Genomic DNA, 24,079 nt, shown 5'->3' on the forward strand with positions numbered 1-24,079 from the left:
AGAGAAATCCTGAGACAAATTTAGGAAAATGGGTTTTGGATCACATTGTTGGTATTAGGCTTTACCAGGTGGCACTCTAATCTGACTTCCCAAGGGTCCTTCAACCCCTAACTTAATTGCAAGGAGCAATTTCCATTCTTTGTTAGAGGATTTACATTGTAACTCTACAACCTTTATAAGTACAGTAGCATCTAGAAGTTACAGTTCTCTATCTTTATAAACTTTCTTATTCTAGTTGGAACCATGTAAGTATATGGTTTCCTCAATATATTGCACAAATTTTCCAGTTGTGGAAGTATCAGTCAGTAAATATTTCCTTTTTCTTTCTCTTTTTCCACCCTCTCTCTCCCCTCCCCTCTCCCACCCTTCCTGCCTTCCTCTTTGTACCCCCTGCCATGCCCCACCTATGGCCATCCTTCTTTCCTTTCCCTCTTTCTCTCTTTCTTTTTTTAACATAAATCTCTAGCCCATATCAGTAGGACTGCTCCAGTCCCCTCCTGCATTCCCCCACCTACATTAGCTTCCAAGCTAACTGAACTTTGGCCGACTCTCATGCCTCCAAGACCAGTCCCACCTCCTCCCCCTGGTCTCACTCCTTAGTCCAGGGCCTGAAGCAGCCCTGTGTACCCCTGTGGGGTGAGAGAGCTTAGATGTGGCTTAGATGTAACTTGGTGACAACAGGGATGTCTTAACCCTTATGTCCTGACTGTTCAATTAATACTTCCTTCATCCAACTCTCCAGAATAAGGAGGAGTCATGATTAATCTGCATCTCCCACAAACAGGCAAATTAACTGGCCGGCAGTGGACTCATTTTGTATAGTACATTACCTCCATGAGATTCAGTACATTACTGTGATACTATCCCATTTGACAGGACAGGGTGTGATACCAAAAAGCTGGGGTACCAGCCTCAAGGACAATATCATCAGTCTTAGGGATCCTTCTCCCTCTTGGAGTAAATGGGTAAGCTTGCAGACCTATCAAAACATGGTTACCCTTTTCAGAGCCTCACCACTGCCATACCTGGCTGGGTTGGTAAATGATTATTTATACAGTCTGGTTCTGAGAGCTTTCTCTTCTGCTTCTAGAATCCACTGAATCCGAATAGGATAAGAAATATTTAATAGGGTACTTTGTGTTGCACAGTACTGCTAAACGGTGCCAGTTGCCTTTGAGTGGGATGGGATGACAGAGCCAAGGCTATTCTCTGCCAGGGTAAAGCTTACTTCTCTCACTTCCCTAGTTGAGTTGATTAGCAACTCTCTCCTTTTTTAGACACCAAACAAATGAGTTATTTTTCAAACAAAATCTTACAACTGAGCACCACCAACTCATGCAGTGCTAAGTCTTATAAGTCACATTGTTTCCAAGTTGTGATAGATTCTGGGTGGCTCATAATGACTTCTTCCTTGGGCCCAGCCTGAGATAAACGGCGGCGGGAGGAGGGGGAGTTTTTGTACTAAGACGAATGTGGCTACAGGACCCCAGCTATACAGAGTTTCCTGGTAGTCGCCACTGGTCTGAATCACTGCCCATGGCATCGTAGTGCAGCCTGTCCTCCAGGGCCCATCGCATCTGTCTGTCTAGAGGGCTGCCCTGTGAGAGGTAGGGCACACCATTCCCTAATGATCTGCTCTGTCCTTTATTATGTGGGTGGCAGAATATGGTCATGGATCAGAGGCTGTAGTTGAGAAAGGCCATAGAGCTGAAGGTAGAGGGCTGCAGTGGTTTGTTGGTGGCCCCGTGGTTATTTGGTGAAGAATGCAAGCTCAGATCCAGGCAAGGCTAAGGCCCTCCCTGTCAGAGCCCACTGAGTTCCTCAGATTACAGAAGGAGGTTCAATAGAGTCTATTTAGTAAGTGTTCTAGGTTTTTTGCCTTTTGGAATGTCCCAGGACATTTTTGCAGGAAAAGCTCAACTCCCACGTCCTGACTGTTGGCACATACTCCAGAACTGTGGGCTTCTGCCAACCTAAGTCTCATTCCAGGTGTGTGGTACTCTGATGTGCCTCAGCCAAAACATCCATCCATGGCATACTGATTTACCTCATTGTTAACATTTTTCTGCCCCTAATCCTTTTTGTAGGTGTCTCTCTGTGTAATGGTTTCCTAGGGCTACCATAACAAATGTCCACAAACTTAGTGGCTTAAAACAATAGAAACTTATTCCCTTCTAGTTCTGGAGGACAGAGGTACAAATCAGTGTTGGTAGGGCTACACACCATTGGAGGTTCTGAAGGAGAATCCATTCCATGCCTCTCTCCTAGCTTCTCGTGGCTGCTAGTGATCCTCAGTGTTCATTTTTTTGTGACCACTTTCCGATCTCTGTCTCAATCTGCATAACACCTTTTTCTTTTTCTGTATCTCTATTTTCTCCTTTTCTTACATGGGCACCATTCACTGGATTTAGGACCCATTTTAAAACTAGGGTGGTCTCTGATAAGACTCTACTACCAGATAAGGTCACATTCATAGACATCAGAGGTTAGAACTTGGACATATCTTTTATGGGGATGCTATTTATCTCACCAAAAATATGAGAAAATGATAGTGGTTTGATTTAATAGCATGCCTGATTTTTATAAAAAAGCATCCCCAAACCTCTTGGTTATAGTATACCATTCCAGGATCTTCCATCCATTTGGGGATTTTGATTTCTGGATTCAATTCGGATTTTTACTTCCTGTTGCCCCAAACTTACAGCTCTCTTAATTGCCAGTGACACAGAGCTCCGTCATTGTGTAGAATGGCCTTACCCCTTCCGTAGACAGGATGTCTATGACAAAGGGTGGAAGGTAGTGCCTGTCCACTGAGGGTCATTCCCTGTTAAATGCATAGTTCTGCCTGTGTTGCACATTGTTACTTTTGATTCAAGAGTTAAGTCCCTGAAGGATGCCCCAGTTTGTCTGGGCAGCTGAAGGTGAGGTTCAGGGTCACAGATGATTCTTGTATGATTAACTAACATAGCCATCCCTCATCCTTTCTTAGATCCCCCTGACCCATTTAATAATTAAAGACTGTTAGTCTGTATTGCAACGTGAGACAGAGCATTCCCATTTACAGAACAACCCTGCAAGCTCCAGTGAATCTTTCCACTAGCTTTTGTGGTAGAATCACAATCAGTTGTTTTTCAAAAACAACATAATTCTCAGAGGCTGGAAGCATTGCCTTAATCTAAAACTCCAAGTATTTCTGCTATATTTTTCCTGCTTGGCTCTGCCTCTTTCCCTCCCTGCCCTAAATCATCTGTGAGAGAGGCAGAAATTAGAGAGACCTCAGGTCTTATCTTTCTTTCTGACTTACAGGGTACCAGGGGTAGAACTGGCCGGACTGTGACTTGTGACATGGCCAGGGCCAGTTACCGAAGCTCCTCTGAACCCTATTCAAAGTATGTGGCCTTTTTGGATAATCCAAGAGATGGAATGTGTAAGAATTCCAAGGTGGAGCATATGCCAACTCTAAAACCCAAACACCCCCATTAGCAGCTGTTCTTTGTTGTTGTGGGAGGTAATTATTACATACGCTTCCCTACCTGTTGCAGGCTTAAGTGCCACTACTTCTTAACCTGTCTGCCGGATTCCTTGTAGCTGGTCCCCAGAACTGATGGTGCTTACTCTTCCCCTCAGTGACTCTGCCACTTTTGTTTCAGGGGATTTTTGGAACATCATATAGTAGGGCACCTGACCACTGAGAAAAGAAGAAAAAAGACAAGGATGCAGAATGATACCACCTGAGTCACCATAACCTGTTCTGTAGCTCTCAGAGATTTCCTTTTACCCTCGTCTCATTGAAAGTGAAGGGAACATCCAACTGTTCTTCATACTGGCAGAGACAGAGAGCCGTCTGTGAGCAGATCTTTGTTAAGCAGTATATTCTAGGCCCTGTGAAAAGTACAGTGGATTTTTTTTTTTTTTCTTTTAAATAGAGCCAGTGTTTCCTCATAGTATGCCAAATTCTAGGAAGGGGATGGGCCAGTGTATAAAAGGAACCTTTGGCAAATAGAGTGGGCAATACCTTTGTTTCAGGGTTTTTTTTTTTTTTTTAAGATTTTATTTATTTATTTGACAGAGATCACAAGTAGGCAGAGAGGCAGGCAGACAGAGACAAGGAAGCAGGCTCCCTGAGGAGCAGAGAGCCCGATACGGGGCTCGATCCCAGGACCCTGGGAATCATGACCTGAGCTGAAGGCAGAGGCTTTAACCCACTGAGCCACCCAGGTGCCCCAGCCTTGTTTCAGGTTTTTAAAGGGCATATTGGCCCTACCACCATAGCATTCCACAAATTTTTGCAAGATCCATTATATTTGGGCAACCGTTAATTGTCTACATCCACAAGGTGTCTTCAGGCTCTATTAACTTTTCCTGCAGAGAATTTCATACTTCCCACAGAATTAACTGGGGAGGCCATTGAGGGGGGCAACCTATGTAAAGGGATACTGTGATACTGATGGTGATTAATTAATGGATATCTTAGTTTCCCTGGGTTATTAAATTACCACAAACTGTGGCTTAAAACAACAGAAATATATTCTATCAGAGTTCTGGGAGGCTGAAAGTCTGAAATCAAGGTGTTGCTGGGCCATGCTCCCTCCAAAGCTTCTAGGGAAGAACTTTCCATGTGTCTTGCAGCTTCTGGTTTCTCCAGGCATTCCTTGGCTTCTGGCAGCATAACTCCAGTCTCTGTCTCTGTCATTACATGGCATTCTGTGTGCCTCATGTCTTCTTCTTTTTATTTATTTATTTTTTCCCTCATGTCTTCTTATAAGGACACCATTCCTATTGGATTAAGGTCCTCTGTTTCTTTAGTATGATATCATCTTAACTTGATTACATCTGCAAAGACCCTGTTTCCAAATAAGAACATATTCATGGGCATCAAAAGTTAGGACTTGAGCAGGCTGAGACTACTTCAGGTAGCGGGAGATCAGCTAGATAGCTTATCTAAAGATTGCAAACACCTACAAATCCAACGGGAGATCGAAGAGAAGAAGAACTGCAACTCTAGAAACAGAAAATCAACCACTTTCTGAAAGGTAGGACGGGCGGAGAAGTGAATCCAAAGTGACGGGAAGATAGACCGCGGGGGGAGGGGCCAGCTCCCGGCAAGCGGCGGAGCAACGGAGCACAAAATCGGGACTTTTAAAAGTCTGTTCCGCTGAGGGACATCGCTCCAGAGGCTTAACCGGGGTGAAGCCCACGCAGGGTCAGCGTGGCCTCAGGTCCCGCAGGGTCACAGAAGGATCGGGGGTGTCTGAGTGTCACAGAGCTTACAAGTATTAGAACAGGGAAGCCGGCTACAGAGACAGAGCCGAAGGCAGGGTGACGGGAGTAAATCGGCGCTGTTCTCCGAGGGCGCACTGAGGAGTGGGGCCCCGGGCTCTCGGCTCCTCCGGGCCGGAGACTAGGAGGCCGCCATCTTCATTCCCGCCCTCCGGAACTCTACGGAAAGCGCTCAGGGAACAAAAGCTCCCGAAAGCAAACCCGAGCGGATTACTCAGACCAGCCCCTGGTAAGGGCGGTGCAACTCTGCCCGGGGCAAAGACACTTGAGAATCACTACAAAAGGCCCCTCCCCGAGAAGATCAACAAGAAGCCCAGCCAGGATCAAGTTCACCTACCAAGGAGGACAGTTTCAATACCAAGGAGAGCAGCGGAATTCCAAAGGAGGAGAAAGCAAAGGACGGAACTCATGGCTTTCTCCCCATGATTCTTTAGCCTTGCAGTTAATTTAATTTTTTTTCTTTTTCAATTTATTTTTCTTCTTCTGCTAAATTTTTTTTAACTTTTACCCTTTTCTTTTTAAACGTTTTTTAACTAGTTTATCTAATATATATATATTTTTTTCCTTTTTATATATTTTTCTTTATTGGTTTTCTTTTTTTAATTGTTTCTTCCTTTTTTTTCCCTTCTTTTTTTTTTTTTCTTTTTCTTCTTTCTGAACCTCTTTTTATCCCCTTTCTCCCCCTCATGATTTGGGATCTCTTCTGATTTGGCTAAAGCATATTTTCCTGGGGTTGTTGCCACCCTTTTAGTATTTTACTTGCTCCTTCATCTACTCTTATCTGGACAAAATGACAAGGCGGAAAAATTCACCACAAAAAAAAGAACAAGAGGCAGTACCAAAGGCTAGGGACCTAATCAATACAGACGTTGGTAATATGTCAGATCTAGAGTTCAGAATGACGATTCTCAAGGTTCTAGCCGGGCTTGAAAAAGGCATGGAAGATATTAGAGAAACCCTCTCCGGAGAGATAAAAGCCCTTTCTGGAGAAATAAAAGAACTAAAATCTAACCAAGTTGAACTCAAAAAAGCTATTAATGAGGTGCAATCAAAAATGGAGGCTCTCACTGCTAGGATAAATGAGGCAGAAGAAAGAATTAGCGATATAGAAGACCAAATGACAGAGAATAAAGAAGCTGAGCAAAAGAGGGACAAACAGCTACTGGACCATGAGGGGAGAATTCGAGAGATAAGTGACACCATAAGACGAAACAACATTAGAATAATTGGGATTCCAGAAGAAGAGGAAACAGAGAGGGGAGCAGAAGGTATATTGGAGAGAATTATTGGAGAGAATTTCCCCAATATGGCAAAGGGAACAAGCATCAAAATCCAGGAGATTCAGAGAACCCCCCTCAAAATCAATAAGAATAGGTCCACACCCCGTCACCTAATAGTAAAATTTACAAGTCTTAGTGACAAAGAGAAGATCCTGAAAGCAGCCCGGGAAAAGAAGTCTGTAACATACAATGGTAAAAATATTAGATTGGCAGCAGACTTATCCACAGAGACCTGGCAGGCCAGAAAGAGCTGGCATGATATATTCAGAGTACTAAACGAGAAAAACATGCAGCCAAGAATACTATATCCAGCTAGGCTATCATTGAAAATAGAAGGAGAGATTAAAAGCTTCCAGGACAAACAAAAACTGAAAGAATTTGCAAATACCAAACCAGCTCTACAGGAAATATTGAAAGGGGTCCTCTAAGCAAAGAGAGACCCTGAAAGTAGTAGATCAGAAAGGAACAGAGACAATATGCAATAACAGTCACCTTACAGGCAATACAATGGCACTAAATTCATATCTCTCAATACTTACCCTGAATGTGAATGGGCTAAATGCCCCAATCAAAAGACACAGGGTATCAGAATGGATAAAAAAACAAAACCCATCTATATGTTGCCTACAAGAAACTCATCTTAAACCCGAAGACACCTCCAGATTTAAAGTGAGGGGGTGGAAAAGAATTTACCATGTTAATGGACATCAGAAGAAAGCAGGAGTGGCAATCCTTATATCAGATCAATTAGATTTTAAGCCAAAGACTATAATAAGAGATGAGGAAGGACACTATATCATACTCAAAGGATCTGTCCAACAAGAAGATCTAACAATTTTAAATATCTATGCCCCTAACGTGGGAGCAGCCAACTATATAAACCAATTAATAACAAAATCAAAGAAACACATCGATAATAATACAATAATCGTAGGGGACTTTAACACTCCCCTCACTGAAATGGACAGATCATCCAAGCAAAAGATCAACAAGGAAATCAAGGCCTTAAATGACACACTGGACCAGATGGACATCACAGATATATTCAGAACATTTCATCCCAAAGCAACAGAATACACATTCTTCTCTAGTGCACATGGAACATTCTCCAGAATAGATCATATTCTCGGTCCTAAATCAGGTCTCAACTGTTATCAAAAGATTGGAATCATTCCCTGCATATTTTCAGACCACAATGCTCTGAAGCTAGAACTCAATCACAAGAGGAAATTTGGAAAGAACCCAAATACATGGAGACTAAACAGCATCCTTCTAAAGAATGAATGGGTCAACCAGGAAATTAAAGAAGAGTTGAAAAAATTCATGGAAACAAATGATAATGAAAACACAACGGTTCAAAATCTGTGGGACACGACAAAGGCAGTCCTGAGAGGAAAATATATAGCGGTACAAGCCTTTCTCAAGAAACAAGAAAGGTCTCAGGTACACAACCTAACCCTACACCTAAAGGAGCTGGAGAAAGAACAAGAAAGAAACCCTAAACCCAGCAGGAGAAGAGAAATCATAAAGATCAGAGCAGAAATCAATGAAATAGAAACCAAAAAAACAATAGAACAAATCAATGAAACTAGGAGCTGGTTCTTTGAAAGAATTAATAAGATCGATAAACCCCTGGGCAGACTTATCAAAAAGAAAAGAGAAAGGACCCAAATAAATAAAATCATGAATGAAAGAGGAGAGATCACAACGAACACCAAAGAAATACAGACAATTATAAGAACATACTATGAGCAACTCTACGCCAACAAATTTGACAATCTGGAAGAAATGGATGCATTCCTAGAGACATATAAACTACCACAACTGAACCAGGAAGAAATAGAAAGCCTGAACAGACCCATAACCAGTAAGGAGATTGAAACAGTCATCAAAAATCTCCAAACAAACAAAAGCCCAGGGCCAGACGGCTTCCCGGGGGAATTCTACCAAACATTTAAAGAAGAACTAATTCCTATTCTCCTGAAACTGTTCCAAAAAAATAGAAATGGAAGGAAAACTTCCAAACTCATTTTATGAGGCCAGCATCACCTTGATCCCCAAACCAGACAAGGATCCCATCAAAAAAGAGAACTACAGACCAATATCCTTGATGAACACAGATGCAAAAATTCTCGCCAAAATACTAGCCAATAGGATTCAACAGTACATTAAAAGGATTATTCACCACGACCAAGTGGGATTTATTCCAGGGCTGCAAGGTTGGTTCAACATCCGCAAATCAATCAATGTGATACAACACATTAATAAAAGAAAGAACAAGAACCATATGATACTCTCCATAGATGCTGAAAAAGCATTTGACAAAGTACAGCATCCCTTCCTGATCAAAACTCTTCAAAGTGTAGGGATAGAGGGCACATACCTCAATATTATCAAAGCCATCTATGAAAAACCCACCGCAAATATCATTCTCAATGGAGAAAAACTGAAAGCTTTTCCGCTAAGGTCGGGAACACGGCAGGGATGTCCGTTATCACCACTGCCATTCAACATAGTACTAGAAGTCCTAGCTTCAGCAATCAGACAACAAAAGGAAATTAAAGGCATCCAAATCGGCAAAGAAGAAGTCAAACTATCACTCTTCGCAGATGATATGATACTATATGTGGAAAACCCAAAAGACTCCACTCCAAAACTGCTAGAACTTGTACAGGAATTCAGTAAAGTGTCAGGATATAAAATCAATGCCCAGAAATCAGTTGCATTTCTCTACACCAACAACAAGACAGAAGAAAGAGAAATTAAGGAGTCCATCCCATTTACAATTGCACCCAAAACTATAAGATACCTAGGAATAAATCTAACCAAAGAGACTAAGAATCTATACACAGAAAACTATAAAGTACTCATGAAAGAAATTGAGGAAGACACAAAGAAATGGAAAAATGTTCCATGCTCCTGGATTGGAAGAATAAATATTGTGAAAATGTCTATGCTACCTAAAGCAATCTACACATTTAATGCAATTCCTATCAAAGTACCATCCATTTTTTTCAAAGAAATGGAACAAATAATCCTAAAATTTATATGGAACCAGAAAAGACCTCGAATAGCCAAAGCCATATTGAAAAAGAAAGCCAAAGTTGGTGGCATCACAATTCCAGACTTCAAGCTCTATTACAAAGCTGTCATCATCAAGACAGCATGGTACTGGCACAAAAACAGACACATAGATCAATGGAACAGAATAGAGAGCCCAGAAATAGACCCTCAACTCTATGGTCAACTAATCTTCGACAAAGCAGGAAAGAATATCCAATGGAAAAAAGACAGCCTCTTCAACAAATGGTGTTGGGAAAATTGGACAGCCACATGCAGAAAAATGAAATTGGATCATTTCCTTACACCACACACGAAAATAGACTCAAAATGGATGAAGGATCTCAATGTGAGAAAGGAATCCATCAAAATCCTTGAGGAGAACACAGGCAGCAACCTCTTCGACCTCAGCCGCAGCAACATCTTCCTAGGAACATCGCCAAAGGCAAGGGAAGCAAGGGCAAAAATGAACTATTGGGATTTTATCAAGATCAAAAGCTTTTGCACAGCAAAGGAAACAGTTAACAAAACCAAAAGACAACTGACAGAATGGGAGAAGATATTTGCAAATGACATATCGGATAAAGGGCTAGTGTCCAAAATCTATAAAGAACTTAGCAAACTCAACACCCAAAGAACAAATAATCCAATCAAGAAATGGGCAGAAGACATGAACAGACATTTCTGCAAAGAAGACATCCAGATGGCCAACAGACACATGAAAAAGTGCTCCATATCACTCGGCATCAGGGAAATACAAATCAAAACCACAATGAGATACCACCTCACACCAGTCAGAATGGCTAAAATTAACAAGTCAGGAAATGACAGATGCTGGCGAGGATGCGGAGAAAGGGGAACCCTCCTACACTGTTGGTGGGAATGCAAGCTGGTGCAACCACTCTGGAAAACAGCATGGAGGTTCCTCAAAAAGTTGAAAATAGAACTACCCTATGACCCAGCAATTGCACTGCTGGGTATTTACCCTAAAGATACAAACGTAGTCATCCGAAGGGGCACATGCACCCGAATGTTTTAGCAGCAATGTCTACAATAGCCAAACTATGGAAAGAACCTAGATGTCCATCAACAGACGAATGGATAAAGAAGATGTGGTATATATACACAATGGAATACTATGCAGCCATCAAAAGAAATGAAATCTTGCCATTTGCGACGACGTGGATGGAACTAGAGGGTATCATGCTTAGCGAAATAAGTCAATCGGAGAAAGACAACTATCATATGATCTCCCTGATATGAGGGAGAGGAGATGCAACATGGGGGGTTAAGGGTGTAGGAGAAGAATAAATGAAACAAGATGGGATTGGGAGGGAGACAAACCATAAGTGACTCTTAATCTCACAAAACAAACTGAGGGTTAATGGGGGGAGGGGGTTGGGGGGGTGGGATTATGGACATTGGGGAGGGTATGTGCTATGGTGAGTGCTGTGAAGTGTGTAAACCTGGCGATTCACAGACCTGTACCCCTGGGGATAAAAAGATATTATATGTTTTAAAAAAATAAAACTTAAATTAAAAAAAAAAATTAAAAAAAAAAAAGTTAGGACTTGAACATACCTTTTTCAGGAGACATGAAAAACCTACTCCAGTGGGTTTCCACTTTTCAAGCCCACACCAAGGAGTTTGAGGGAGTAGTTGCAGCCACACCCGAGAAATCTTAAGATCAGGTTACACTGCCTTAGAGGGTTTCATTCTGCATCCTTGTTTTCTTTTTTCCTTATCCTAATTGGAAACTGCAATATGGTTTCTTCTTGTATACTCCATGATCAAGGTTACACGACCATAATTTCTATCAGTCTGGGCTTTGTTAACTCAGAGCATTCTTCTGGGTTGCCCCAAGTTATTTTTATCCACCTTAAGGGCTTCATTTTTCCCACATCAGTCCGTTCCTATGACTTTTATACCTAAGGTTTTAGAGAGACCCATAGAATCATCAGTAGCTTTATTGCTAAGTTTTAAGCTCCTCCTTGCTCTACATATCCAGAGAGGGATTTAGCAGGTCTTTGAAAAATACCTACCCATGTAGTCTTGCTTCTAAATGCACTGGACTCCCTTAGCATTACTCCTCGAGGCTGATGATTCTATCACAGCCTTCCTCTAGAAGATAATTTTAATTGACTAATCCTAGCAGTGCTGAGATAGCCACTTTTCCTCCTATACCATCCATGTTTCTAGGGAAGGGCAAGAAGTAGGCCTAATTTGTTAAAATGTAATTTTCAGCTCTTTTGTTACCGCTGGGTGAAGGAACCCAGGCTAAAGCTTACCAATGCAGGGTACTTTCCTAGCCATATAATTTGGTTCTGGAATGGCCATGTAACCCAGTAGAAGGCAAGTGGATTCTGGGAGGCTTCTGGGAAATAGATGTCCTAAATTTTATTTTTTTTTTTAAAGATTTTATTTATTTGATACACAGAGAGAGATATATATATCACAAGTAGGCAGAGAGGCAGGCAGAGAGAGAGGGGCTCTACCCCAGGACCCTGAGACTACAACCTGAGCTGAAGGCAGAGGCTTAACCCACTGAGCCACCCAGGTGCCCTAGGTGTCCTAAATTTTAAGATGGACCCTTCTTTTCTCCTGACCTTGTGTACTGATATATGACCTGAAACTGCTGTAGCCACCTTATGCCTAGTTTGGGAATAAAGCTGACTCCTGAAATGAAGCTGCACAGTTGAGAGAATGGTAAAGAACTAGATTTGAAGCTGTGACTGACCTACATTTAATCATCACTCTACAATGGGCTTTTCCAAGTAGGTGCAAATTGGGTTTCTTGTTTCTAAGAACTAAACTGGGTTTTCTATGCCCCTGGTTTGAAAGCATTTTATCTGGTACATCCTGATGGGTCTGTCTGAGCAGATGGAAGGTCCAGTGATAGAGACAGTGATTCCCAGCAGGCTCCCAAGGGAGTCTTTCCTCGGTGTTAAACACAGGGCTCAGGCTCCATAACCTCCTATTTGTAGAAGTCAGTCATCAACTTAGCATCCCCAGAAATCTGGCAAGAGCTGCCATCCTCTGGGGTACTTTTGTGTCAGACTGCAGGTCCCTTGCATTAACTATGCCCAGTGATAGTTATGGTTTCTTCCACAGTTATCAAGTGGCCCTCACAGATTGGGTGAGGAGAGGGGTCAGGATCAATGGATAGCTTGGACTCCTGAGCCTACAGTCAGTTTACCGCATTTTGCTAAAGACAGGAGAGGGGATTTTCCAAGCTGATGCCATTACAAATTCATGAGCCACCGTAACTGGACCTTCAAAGGACAGACTCTCTCTCTCTACAGCAGCAGTTTTAAATTTTCTTCACCCGTTGCAGATATTCTCAGCTATTTCTAGAGCAAATTAAAAAACAAACAAACAAACAAACCCCAGGCTGGAGCCACAATCAACCTGCAAGGAAACAAAGACATACCAGCACCTACAATAACCCTTTTAAGGGTTCAAAGGAAAAGGTGTCTTGCCTGCCCTCCAGGCTTAGGGTGTAAGAGCTAGGTGTGGCTGGGGCTTTACCACTGAAGCACAAAGAAAGGGAGGTATGACAACTAGAAGAAAGAAAACATGGCAAAGCTACCCAACAGTAAGAACTAGAAAGGCAGTAAAGGAGGCCTGTGGCTAAACCCTGGCGATGACTATTTGGAAAATACCAGAGGATGCCCCGCCTGCCGGTGCGCTCGGAGCAGCCTGTGTGGTCAGGAAGCGAGGCCAACACCTTAAACAGTCCTGAGTCTGTATGTGTAGCATCCCACAGCCTCCCTGCCTACCGCGCCCAGCCCCGGGGGCACGAATACAGTCTTCAGGGACGTGGGAGGCCGAAGGCCGTGGCTGTGGAAGCCCCTCAGGTTATCCTTGTGCCACGCTTACATAGTTTCTCTACCCACTCGATGTGCACAACAGAATTTTCCATGGCTCACCCTCTGCGGTGGTGGGAGTACATTCCAGAAAGAGGCACACCAGAGAACTGTGGCGAAGGAGGGGAATTCAAACTTACAGGGAGAGTTTGGGGAAGGGGGGTCGGATACGAGGCCGACCAGCTTCCCTGCAAAGGCCCCCGGGGCGGAACAGCAGAAGGGGGAGCGCTTCCGAAGGACCCCGCCGCCGCCATCCCGCCCCTCGCTCCCCTTCCCGCCTCCCGGGAGGGCCCGCTCCGCCTGCCTGAGTCACGGCTGGAGCTGGGGAGGAGCCGGGGAAAGGAGGCCCCAGCCCAGAGTGCAGCCCGCGGCCAAAGGGAGAGCAGGCAGGACGGTCGGGGATCATGGGGGAGAGCGCGCTGGAGCCGGGGCCTGTGTCCGCAGCAACGGCGGGGGGCCCGGTGCACGCCGTGACGGTGGTCACGCTGCTGGAGAAGCTGGCCACCATGCTGGAGGCGCTGCGGGAACGGCAGGGGGGCCTGGCTCGGAGGCAGGGCGGCCTAGCGGGCTCTGTGCGCCGCATCCAGAGCGGCCTGGGCGCGCTGAGCCGCAGCCACGACACCACGAGCAACACACTGGCGCAGCTGCTGGCCAAGGCGGAGCGCGTGGGCTCGCACGCGGATGCCGCGCAGGAGCGCGCGGTGCGCCGCGCGGCCCAGGTGCAGCGGCTGGAGGCCAACCACGGGCTGCTGGTGGCGCGCGGGAAGCTCCACGTCCTGCTCTTCAAGGTCAGTGACCTTAGGCGTCCCCCGCCTCCCGACCACCATCTGGGGCCTCCTCCCCTCCCGTCCCCCGCCTGGCTACCACACCCGCATTCCTCACCCCACCCGGCGGAGCGGACTTCTAGAGCCGCACCCACTTCCCACTACGCTGCCCCATCCCCTGAACCCAGCCTGGCCAACCAGAGTTCGCCCAGCTCGGGCTCAGGCCACGTCCACCGAATTTGCTCCAAGTCCCAGCCCATCCCCGAACGGTGGCGGAAGTGCGTCCCGCGACAGTTCGACAGTTCTCTGTCTCCGATTCTTGCCCCTGCTACCACCATCCTGTCTAAGCAGGTCCCACGTACTTTCCAAACTTTAGTAGTTCGCCCAGTAGCTCTTCCTCCCTCTCCCTGCTGCCCCCTACTTTTCCACGCCTCCCTTTGCTTTGCCACTCGGGCTGCGGAGGCTAGGGGTGGGGCGGGTTCCCCGGTGTAATTACGGAGTGAGACTTATGCCGTTGCGCGGGGTAGGGGACTACCCGTGTCAGAGCTGTGTTCATCATATGCAGGAGGAGGCCGAAATCCCAGCCAGCGCCTTCCAGAAGGCGCCAGAGCCCTTAGGCCCAGCCGACCAGTCCGAGCCCGGCCCAGAGCAGCCCGAGGGTGAAGTTGAGGAGAGCTCGGACGAGGAGCCCGTGGAGTCCAGGGCCCGGCGGCTGCGGCGCACCGGGTTGCAGAAGGTACAGAGCCTGCGAAGAGCCCTGTCCGGCCGGAAAGGCCCTGCAGCACCAACGCCCACGCCGGTCAAGCCACCTCGCCTTGGGCCTGGCCGGAGCGCTGATGGCCAGCCGGACGCCCGGCCCGCGCTGGAGCCTAAGCTGGAGTCAGAACCTCCACAGGACACCGAGGAAGATCCCGGGAGACCTGGGGCAGCGGAAGCCGCAGTGCTTCAAATAGAGAGCGCAGCCTAATGGCCGGTGCCTCTCCGGTGCCTATGCCCAGTCCCAAAATAAATCTCCCTTTCAGAATGCAGCCTTCACGCCCAAATAAGGAGTGAATCCTGCATCCACAGCCCGCTCTGACTTGCCTCTCCCAGTTCCTTCAGGCTAGACTGTGTCCTCTGAGAGAGGAGCAGCCACTCTAACCTGCTTGCCCTCACTGTCAATAAAAGTAACGTCACCTAATCCGGACTCCATGTGAAGGGGTGGGAGGAAAAGCCTGCAAGGCCTAAGACATTTGTTAGAACCTGGAATGTGGCTTCAATTTCAGAAAGATCACTGAGTCGTTTCTTAGGTTCCCAATGAATCTTGGGCTCTGGCGAGTGGCACACAGAAATACCCTGTTGGCCACCTGCTTGTAGAGCACTTTACTCAGGGAGAAGCAGCCAGTATAGTCTTTTGCTCTTGGTGCTCAGTAAATGTCAACAAGTGGTTTTCCCCTTGGTTTCTTCTCCCTCATCTTCCTCTTAAAGATTGGGTTTTCCTTTATTCTTAGCCCCCTTCTCATTCCAGGTACTCTGTGAATATTTTCTCCCCAGCCTTTCCCACCAGCCACACACACTGTCCTGAGCTGTGGTTGAAATGTACCTCAACTCAACTGTGTCCAAAGCAAGCGATCTACCTCTTAAGTCCAATTTCAATTTTAGAGATAATTACTGGGCACTTACTATGTGTTGTTCGAAATTGCTCCTCCTTGTGTTTTCGTTACCACGGAATGGCACCGTCCTCCACACAGAAACCTGGAGTCCCCTGGGTTCCTCCCCCTCTCTCACATTCCCCTCCCACTGGGAAACAGTTATCCTATTGTTCTGACCTCTGCAGTCTGACCTCTTTTTAAAGACCCAGCGCCTTATCTTTCACCTATTATTTGAACTGCCAGTCTGATCCCATCATCCTCCTGATTCAGACCCTTCAGTGGCTCCTTATCACCTTCAGAATAAAGCGAGTTCTTAAATATTCCTTCAACATCTTTAACATAACTTTTCGTGATCTGACTTCTGCCCATTTTTGTAGCCTCACTGCGTGCCACTCCCTCTCATTCTGCAACTGAATTACACAGAGCTTCGTGCTATCATTCTCATCTCTATTCTAATGCAAAATCCAGCAAGGAAACCCAGTTTCAGACCCAGGTGCGTCTCTTCCCTGCCATCAGCACCACCCACACCTCAGTACTAACTGCCACACGGTGATTGTTTGCTATTATTCTCCCCACACGGTTCCAAAGACTGCGGCTCCTCTGCTCTAGGGATTGTTTTATTAATTTCTGTATTCCCCACACCACATACCATGCCTGGCCCACAGTAGGCCCTCGTGAAGCAAGAGCATCACAGAAGTGAGAAGTGCGAGGAGATGAGCTGGGGATGGGAGCGGGTCATCAGCCCATTCATTCAGTTATTGTCATAAAAAACATTTTTTTTAAAGATTTTATTTATTTATTTGACAGAGAGATCACAAGCAGGCAGAGAGAGAGGAGGAAGCAGGCAGAGAGAGAGGAGGAAGCAGGCTTCCCTAGAGAGCAGAGAGCCCGATGCGGGGCTGGATCCCAGGACTCTGAGATCATGACCTGAGCCGAAGGCAGCGGCTTAACCCACTGAGCCACCCAGGCGCCCCCTAAAAAACATTTTTGAGTACCTCATGTATTCCGGGCCCATCCTAGGTCTTGTAAACAGCAAGATGACAATCCTGAGGCCTTCAAGGATTTCAGAGTTTAGGGAGATACAAACATGAATGATGTGGGGATAGTGATTGTTATACATGTTATTTTGAGAGGAAAGACAGAGGGATACAACCTAACCTGAAGGAGGAGAAGTGAGGAATGTTTAAGGCAGTGTTCTTGGAAAAGGTAAATAGATGGAAAACAGAAACGGTGAGTGGCAGGAGAGTTCAGTTCCTTCATCTATTAAATGGGATAATGATAGCCCCTATTGGGCTGCTGGGGGGGTTCATTTACATAAGTGTCTAGTACAGTGCCTGGAGCAGAGTTGGGTTCATTCATCCAGTTATTCAACAGGTATTTACTGAACTTGGAGTTTCTGCCAGGCACTGTTTTAAGAGCTGGGGATATAGTGGGACATAAGAAAGACAAGATCCCTGCGTTTGTGGATTATGTAGGGGGAGACTGGGCCATAAACAACTGTATTTATGAGACAGATAAAAACATGCAAACATATGAACTAGAAGGGCTTTCTGGTTATGGGCTCTGAAGGAAAAAAAAAAAGAGTAAGGATACAAATGATGACAGGGCAGGGGAGTACTTCAGATGAGCAACTTGGAGATTTAAAATGGGACCAGACAGGTCATGATCTTGGGGTCCTGGGAGCCGCCTGTAGTAGGGCTCCCTGCTCAGTGGGGTGTCTGCTTCTCCCTCCCCCCTGCTCCCCCACCTTGCACTCCAGCGCTCTCTCAAATAAATGAAAAAAATGGGAGAATTCAATAGTGAATTTTTTTTTTCTTATGGATTCAATTGGAAGAGTCTAAACCCCCACTGGCCATGATTGGCGGAAATTCTATCATCAATCACTTTAGGGCTCCCTCTCCTTCCTTAGATTGTACAGGTATACCAGGAGGTTCACACCAACCATCTCCTTGTCTCTCAGACCTTGGATGTCTCTGCTGCTATTGCTTCTCATGACCACACGATGCCACTGTTGGGGTACCTGTGTTGATGTCTCAACACACCAGAGGTCTCCTTGTCCAGCTCTGTGCCTCTAAATCAGGGGTCCTTCCACGGAGGCTGGCTCTGTCATGGATCCATTTCCTTAGGATGTAGACTGTATCAGGTACCTGGCAGCCACTCCTTTCAAGATTGTGCCAACATGGAGGGGCTGGTCTGAGCAGGCTCAATACTCTATCCCCAAAGAAAAACAAATTCTTGTTCTTTTTCCAAATCCTTAGAAATATACCCAATTCCAGTTTCCTCTTTTCAACTCAGACAAAATTAAGAGCTCAACTGCACATTTCTTACCTAAGATGTCTTGATAGCTCATTGGGAAACACATGAAGGCTCAGAGCCTGGACTCTGACCTCTAGGAACCTAAAGTCTTTCCTCACTTGGGGGCGGAGGTTATTTTTTAGTCCTTGTTGATGTTTCTACAGGAGAAATAATAAAAAGTCAAGTTAAAACAAAACTAGCTTAATTTCTTAGTAGTTCTTTGTTTCATTACAAGCTCCATCATTACCTCTATTGCTATGATTATTAATATTATAAACTAAAGGGAGTGGAGACTGACCCAGAGTACCCACTTATCTTCCAGCATATGTGGCACTTAGGTGACTAAGCAAGGGGAAGGCACACTGGTGGATTACCAAAATTCAGAGTTCGGTTCTCAGTTCTTCAGACCAGAAGCGCAAATTTATTAGGTGTTCCAGTGTGGTTAGGCTGAGAGACACTGACTGCAATAACTGACCCCAGAAGTGCTGGATTCATTAATTTCTTGGAGAAATCCAAATGCTAAGTTAACTAGCATACTCTAGCTAGCTAATCAGAACATTTTCCATTCTGCAACATGGGAAGCCAAAGATCTTAAAGTGTTACAAAATAGGGCACCTGGGTGGCTCAGTCGTTAAAGTGTTACAAAATAGAATGGTGGAAATGGGATGGAGATAATTGATAGGATTATCCAATCTGGTATGACCATTTTCTGTTGTATTCCTCCTCCATGGGTAAAAATACATTCCGGGTAGGAAATTTCTTCCCTTGTTAAATATTGGATATCCTTTTGCCTTTCCTTTATTGAGAATTGAATCATATAACCTCAGCTTTGAAGGGAACCCAAAAGCCATCCAACCTACCTGCATTTCCAACACAACATCCACTACCATCTTGCTGCCTATCCTTGGCTGGATAAGGATAAATCCTTAATGCTTAAAAAAGCCAGGTGACAAGGAATTCACTACCTCTCAAGCAACTCTATTTTGGGGCAACTTTGATGAAACTTTGTACTGAGATCAAAATCTGTTTTTGTGGTTTCTCCTATTGGTGGTTGGATTCCCTTCAGCAACGTCTGTTAAACAAAATTTCTTTATTTCTACGATATGTCTTTGGAGTCCAATTCCAGCAGGCAATACAAGACTGACTCTTCTAAAACGTCGTCCACCCTATCTCCTCAGGCCAAACATTGCTGGTTTATTCAACAATTCCTTGTGATCTGTTATCAAATCTTGGCCATTCTTTCGTGGATTGTTTTAGTTTACTAATAGCCATTTTGAATAGGGAAGTGTCAAGGTACATGGAAAGAAACATGGCTTTCATAGTCAAAGATATCTGAGCTTCGTTGCTGGTGAATGATAATTTCCTTTTCCCAGCTCTCTCAGAAGGATTAAATAAGATTTTTTATTTAGTCATTCATTTTATCTTTGTTGTACTACGTGATGGAGAGGGATCGTATATTACATGGACAGGTTTGTAATAGAACTGTAATAGAACCCTCATAGAACTTATATTAAACTGGCAGTTGCAATAAAGTTTTAAATAAATGCTATGATGAGAAAAATATAAGGTGCTATGGGAGCATACAAATGGTGCTTCTAACCCAGCAGGGGTAGTAGTAATTACAGAGGAAGTTTCCTGAGGAGAAATGATCTTTCCTCCAACATGATTTCTGTTTATTTATTTGTTAAAATTTATTTACTTATTGAGGGAGGGAAGGGATGAGGGGAGGGAGAAAGAATATCAAACAGACTCACAGCTGAGCCAGAGCCCAGTGCAGGGCTCGGTCTCACGACTCCAAGATCATGACCTGAGCTGAAACAAAGAGTGGAACCTTAACTGACTGGGTCTCCCAGGAGCCCATATTATTTCTTTTTGTGTAAGTTTCTCAAGTGACTTTTCCTTTTTAGAAGGACCTGAGATATTGTTTAAAAAAAAAAATACACTCCTCTGGGTATCTCATCAAAACACTAAATCCAACATATACCAAACTATGTGCTGCTTTTCCCAAAAGTCAAGATTCTCTTCTGTATTTACCGTAGAGAGTATTACATCCAAAGACCTGGCCCTTTGCCCCTGCCCCACCCCAGTCCCTACCCAAATCCTGTTGATTCTCTGCTAAGAATTCTTGTGCATTTTTCTCTCATAAATAACTAATAAATTTGGGTCACTGTGAAGACTTGAGAAGAAACCCTGCCCACAGAAAGGCAGAGCTGAGAAATGGAGAGACATTGAATATCACACTTTGCTTGTGGACAAAACAGAGTTAATAAAACCACCTACTTTGTTAAGGATCAACAAACACACTTTATAGCAAAAGAGGTGCTTCTGTGGGCAAATGAACACAGGACCCACTTGTCCTATCACTCTCCTCACCAGCTGGAAGCCACCAGCCTGACAGAGTGTTGGAATGACATTTTTCTTTCTTACTAACAAGTTTATTGAGCTATAATGCATGTACCATAAAGTCCACCTTTTTCAAATATACAATTCAGTGATTTTTGTCTATTCACGAAATTGTGCAAGCATCAACATTCTTATTTTTAGAACATTCTCATAAACTCCAAAAGAAACCCTGTACCCCATTCCTGCTCCCTCAAGTCTCTGGCAATCACTAATCTACTTTGTGTTTCTTTTCTTTCTTTCTTTCTTTTTTTTTTTTTTTAAGATTTTATTTATCTATTTGACAGACAGAGATCACAAGCAGGCAGAGAGACAGGCATAGAGAGGAAGGGAAGCAGGCTCCCCGCTTCGCAGAGAGCCTGATGCGGGGCTTGATCCCAGGACCCTGGGACCATGACCCAAGCTGAAGGCAGAGGCTCTAACCCACTGAGCCACCCAGGTGCCCCTACTTTGTGTTTCTACAGATTTGTCTATTCTGGACATATCGTATAAAGTGAATGATACATATATGCCCTTTTGTCATAGGTGTTTTTCACTTAGCCACTGTTCTCAAAGTCAAAGTTCATGCACACTGTAGAGTATATCAGAACTTCATTACTTTTTACTGCTAAATGATATTCCATTATGCAGCTATATATCAAATCAAACCAAACCAAACCAAAACAGAGCAAAAATCCCCACTACCTCCTTTATAGGTTTGTTGTGAGTTAAATGAATGGATTATGTATAAAATGCTCAGGAGGATGCTAGGCTGTGAGAGCTTAATGTTCATGGGTGTTTTTTTTTTTTTAATTTTTTAAAAGATTTTATTTATTTATTTGACTGAGAGCACAGGAGAGCAAGCAGGCGAGTGGCAGAGGCAGAGGGAGAAGCAGGCTCCCTGTTGAGTAGGGAGCCTGATTTGGGGCTTGATCCCAGGACCCTGGGATCATGACCTGAGCCAAAGGCAGATGCTGAACTGACTGAGCCACCCAGGTGCCCCTATTTTCATGGTTGTTTTGTTATGATCACTTGATCCCTAATTTCAGTCAGGCAGGAACCCAGCACTCATCACAGACATTTTCATTTATGTCAACTAATAAACACGCTTTTTGTTTAGCCCTGGTTTTAGCTTTTTTAGTGTATTTGGTTTTCCCGTGCAAATGAAAGATTCCTAATAGACACTGGAACCAACACAGAAGGCAAGGGCAACATCTTACTTCTTTTTGTGTCCCCAGCATCTAAAGCACAGTGTCTGGCGCAGAGTAGGCATTTACTGGGTATTTGGAGAATATGCAGATTTATTCCAGTGAGGTGCTGGGAACACAAGGATAAACAAGAACCTGCCTGAAGGAGTTGGCTCTTGGATGAGCCCTTTTTATTGTTCTTTGGAGCTCTGTTGTCTCCTCTCAGGGCCAATTAAGGCATAGTAGAGACAGTGGCTGGGGCCCACAATCCTTTCTGAACCATAAGAATGTTACACTTTTTTTTAATCAAAGAAAAAATGAACTTCTGGGTAAAAAAAAAGTTTTAATATTATATTGGCCTTTATACAAACATGATTATAAAAGATAATTTTTTTTTTTTTTTAATAGATGAAGGAGTCCACGAGGGTAAAAGTACCTAGAGCCCCTGGAAGCCACAATGTATTCTTGTTTCCTTTGTCTGTCCTTTGTCTTCTTTCTCCTTGGAGTTTTCATGATTTTTTTTTCCTCCCACACTCATTTTCACATACTCAGTCCCTTAGTTTGAGTCTAATTTTCTCTTTGATCTGACACATTATTTCGATGTTCTTGGGCTATTGTTTAGAACTAACCTCAAGTATTTTCTGTTAAAAATGTTCTAGGCCTACTTTTATGTCCTTGTTTATTTTTAAAATGATTTTATTATTTTGTAAAAGATTATTTATTTATGAGAGAGGGAGAGGGCATACGAGTGGGGAAGGGTTTGGGGTTGCTGAGGGAGAGGGAGAATATCTCAGGCAACTCCATGCTGATCATGGAGCTCCTAACTTGGGGCTCAATCTCACGACCCTGAGATCACTACCTGAGCCAAACCAAGAGTTGGAGGCTTAACTGAATGAGCCACCCAGGCACCCCTATTATTATTTTTTAATTTTTATTTAAATTGTAGTTAGTTAACATACAATACAGTATTGGTTTCAGGAGTAGAATACAGTGATTTATCACTTACATGTAACACCCAGTGCCCATCACAAGTGCCCTCCTTAATACCCGTCACCCACCATCTAGCCTATCCCCTGCTCACCTCCCTCCATCAACCCTCATTTTGTTCTCTATCATTAGGAGTCTTTTATCATTTGTTTCCCTCTCTCTAAAAAATTTTATTTGTATGTGTTCTCTACACCCAGTGTTGGGCTCAAAATCAGAACCCCAAGATCAAGAGGTGCAAACTCTACTGACTGAGCCAGACAGGCACCCCATTTCTTTTTTTTTTTTAAGGGAGAGATTGATTCATTGATTGATTGATCTATGTATACATTAAATTTTAATTCCAGTATAATGAACACACCGTGTTATATTAGTTTCAGGGATATGCTATAGTGATTCCACAGTTCTATTTATTATTCAGTGCTCATCATAATAAGTATATTCTTAATCCCCGTCACCTATTTCACCCATCTCCCCATCCACTCCCCTTCTGGTAACCATCAGTTCGTTCTCTATAGTGAAGAGTTTGTTTTTTGATTTGTCTCTTTTTATTTTCCTTTGTTTTGTTTCTTAAATTCCACAGATGAGTGAAATCTGTGACATTTGTCTTTCTCTGACTGCTTTATTTCATGTAGCATTGTATTCTCTAGATCTCTCCAGGTCATTGCAAATGGCAAGACTTCATCCTTTTTTATTGGCTGATTAATATTCCATTGTATGTAGATACGTCTTCTCTATCCATTCATCAACCGATGGGCACTTGGACTGCTTCCATAGTTTGCCTATTGTAAATAATGTCACCATAAATTTAGGGGTGCATGTATCCCTTTGAATTAGTGTTTTTATGGGGTTTTGGGTAAATATTAAGTAGTGTGATTACTAGACCATAGGGTAGTTCTATTTTTAACTTTTTGAGGAACTTCCATACTGGTTTCCATGGTGGCTGCACCATTTTGCATTCCCACCAAGTGTTCCTTTTTCTCCAGATCCTAGCCAACACTTGTCTGCTTTATGTCCTTTCTTGATCCATGTAGCCATACCCATGCTGGCCTCAGGCCCTCAGCCGCCAGCCCTGCTTCCTGGATCAAAAGGCAAAGCCCTGGTAGTTGCCACATTTGTCTCATCTCCTAAGACTGACTGTTGTCCTGGCCATCTGGGGGCAAGGGCCAGGCTTTGGGTTGAGCTCCATTGCACCAGGCACTATGGGAGTAAACTGCAGCACTTCTAGCACTCAGCATACTTCTAGCACCCAATCAAGCAGCGGCCCAAAGGGATTCTTCCCTGGTTGAAGTGGTTCCAAATGGCCCATCAATCAACATTTTTTGAGCAGCTATAGCCACCTCACCTGTTGCA

At 44.1% G+C, this 24,079-nt stretch overlaps 1 protein-coding gene across 1 annotated transcript; it reads left to right on the top strand.

The window, feature by feature from the left end:
• The first annotated feature begins 12,241 nt into the window (after nucleotides 1-12,241).
• LOC111159466 (caveolae associated protein 3) lies at nucleotides 12,242-15,424 on the top strand. Its single transcript, XM_022521973.1, has 2 exons — nucleotides 12,242-14,274; nucleotides 14,816-15,424. The coding sequence occupies exons 1-2, from the start codon at nucleotides 13,891-13,893 to the stop codon at nucleotides 15,215-15,217; spliced, it is 786 nt and encodes a 261-aa protein (XP_022377681.1). The 5' UTR covers nucleotides 12,242-13,890; the 3' UTR covers nucleotides 15,218-15,424.
• The last annotated feature ends 8,655 nt before the right edge of the window (nucleotides 15,425-24,079 follow it).

This window comes from Enhydra lutris, unplaced genomic scaffold, assembly GCF_002288905.1.
Source record: "Enhydra lutris kenyoni isolate GAN:26980312 unplaced genomic scaffold, ASM228890v2 scaffoldscaffold68, whole genome shotgun sequence".
In the NCBI taxonomy this organism is placed as follows: Eukaryota; Metazoa; Chordata; class Mammalia; order Carnivora; family Mustelidae; genus Enhydra; species Enhydra lutris.

What these genes read in the sequence shown, in the direction of transcription:
- LOC111159466 (XM_022521973.1), top strand. Translation starts at nt 13,891, where the DNA reads ATGGGGGAGAGCGCGCTGGAGCCGGGGCCTGTGTCCGCAGCAACGGCG. An exon ending in TCCACGTCCTGCTCTTCAAG is followed by an intron (nt 14,275 to 14,815) that starts GTCAGTGACCTT and finishes CATCATATGCAG; the next exon opens with GAGGAGGCCGAAATCCCAGC.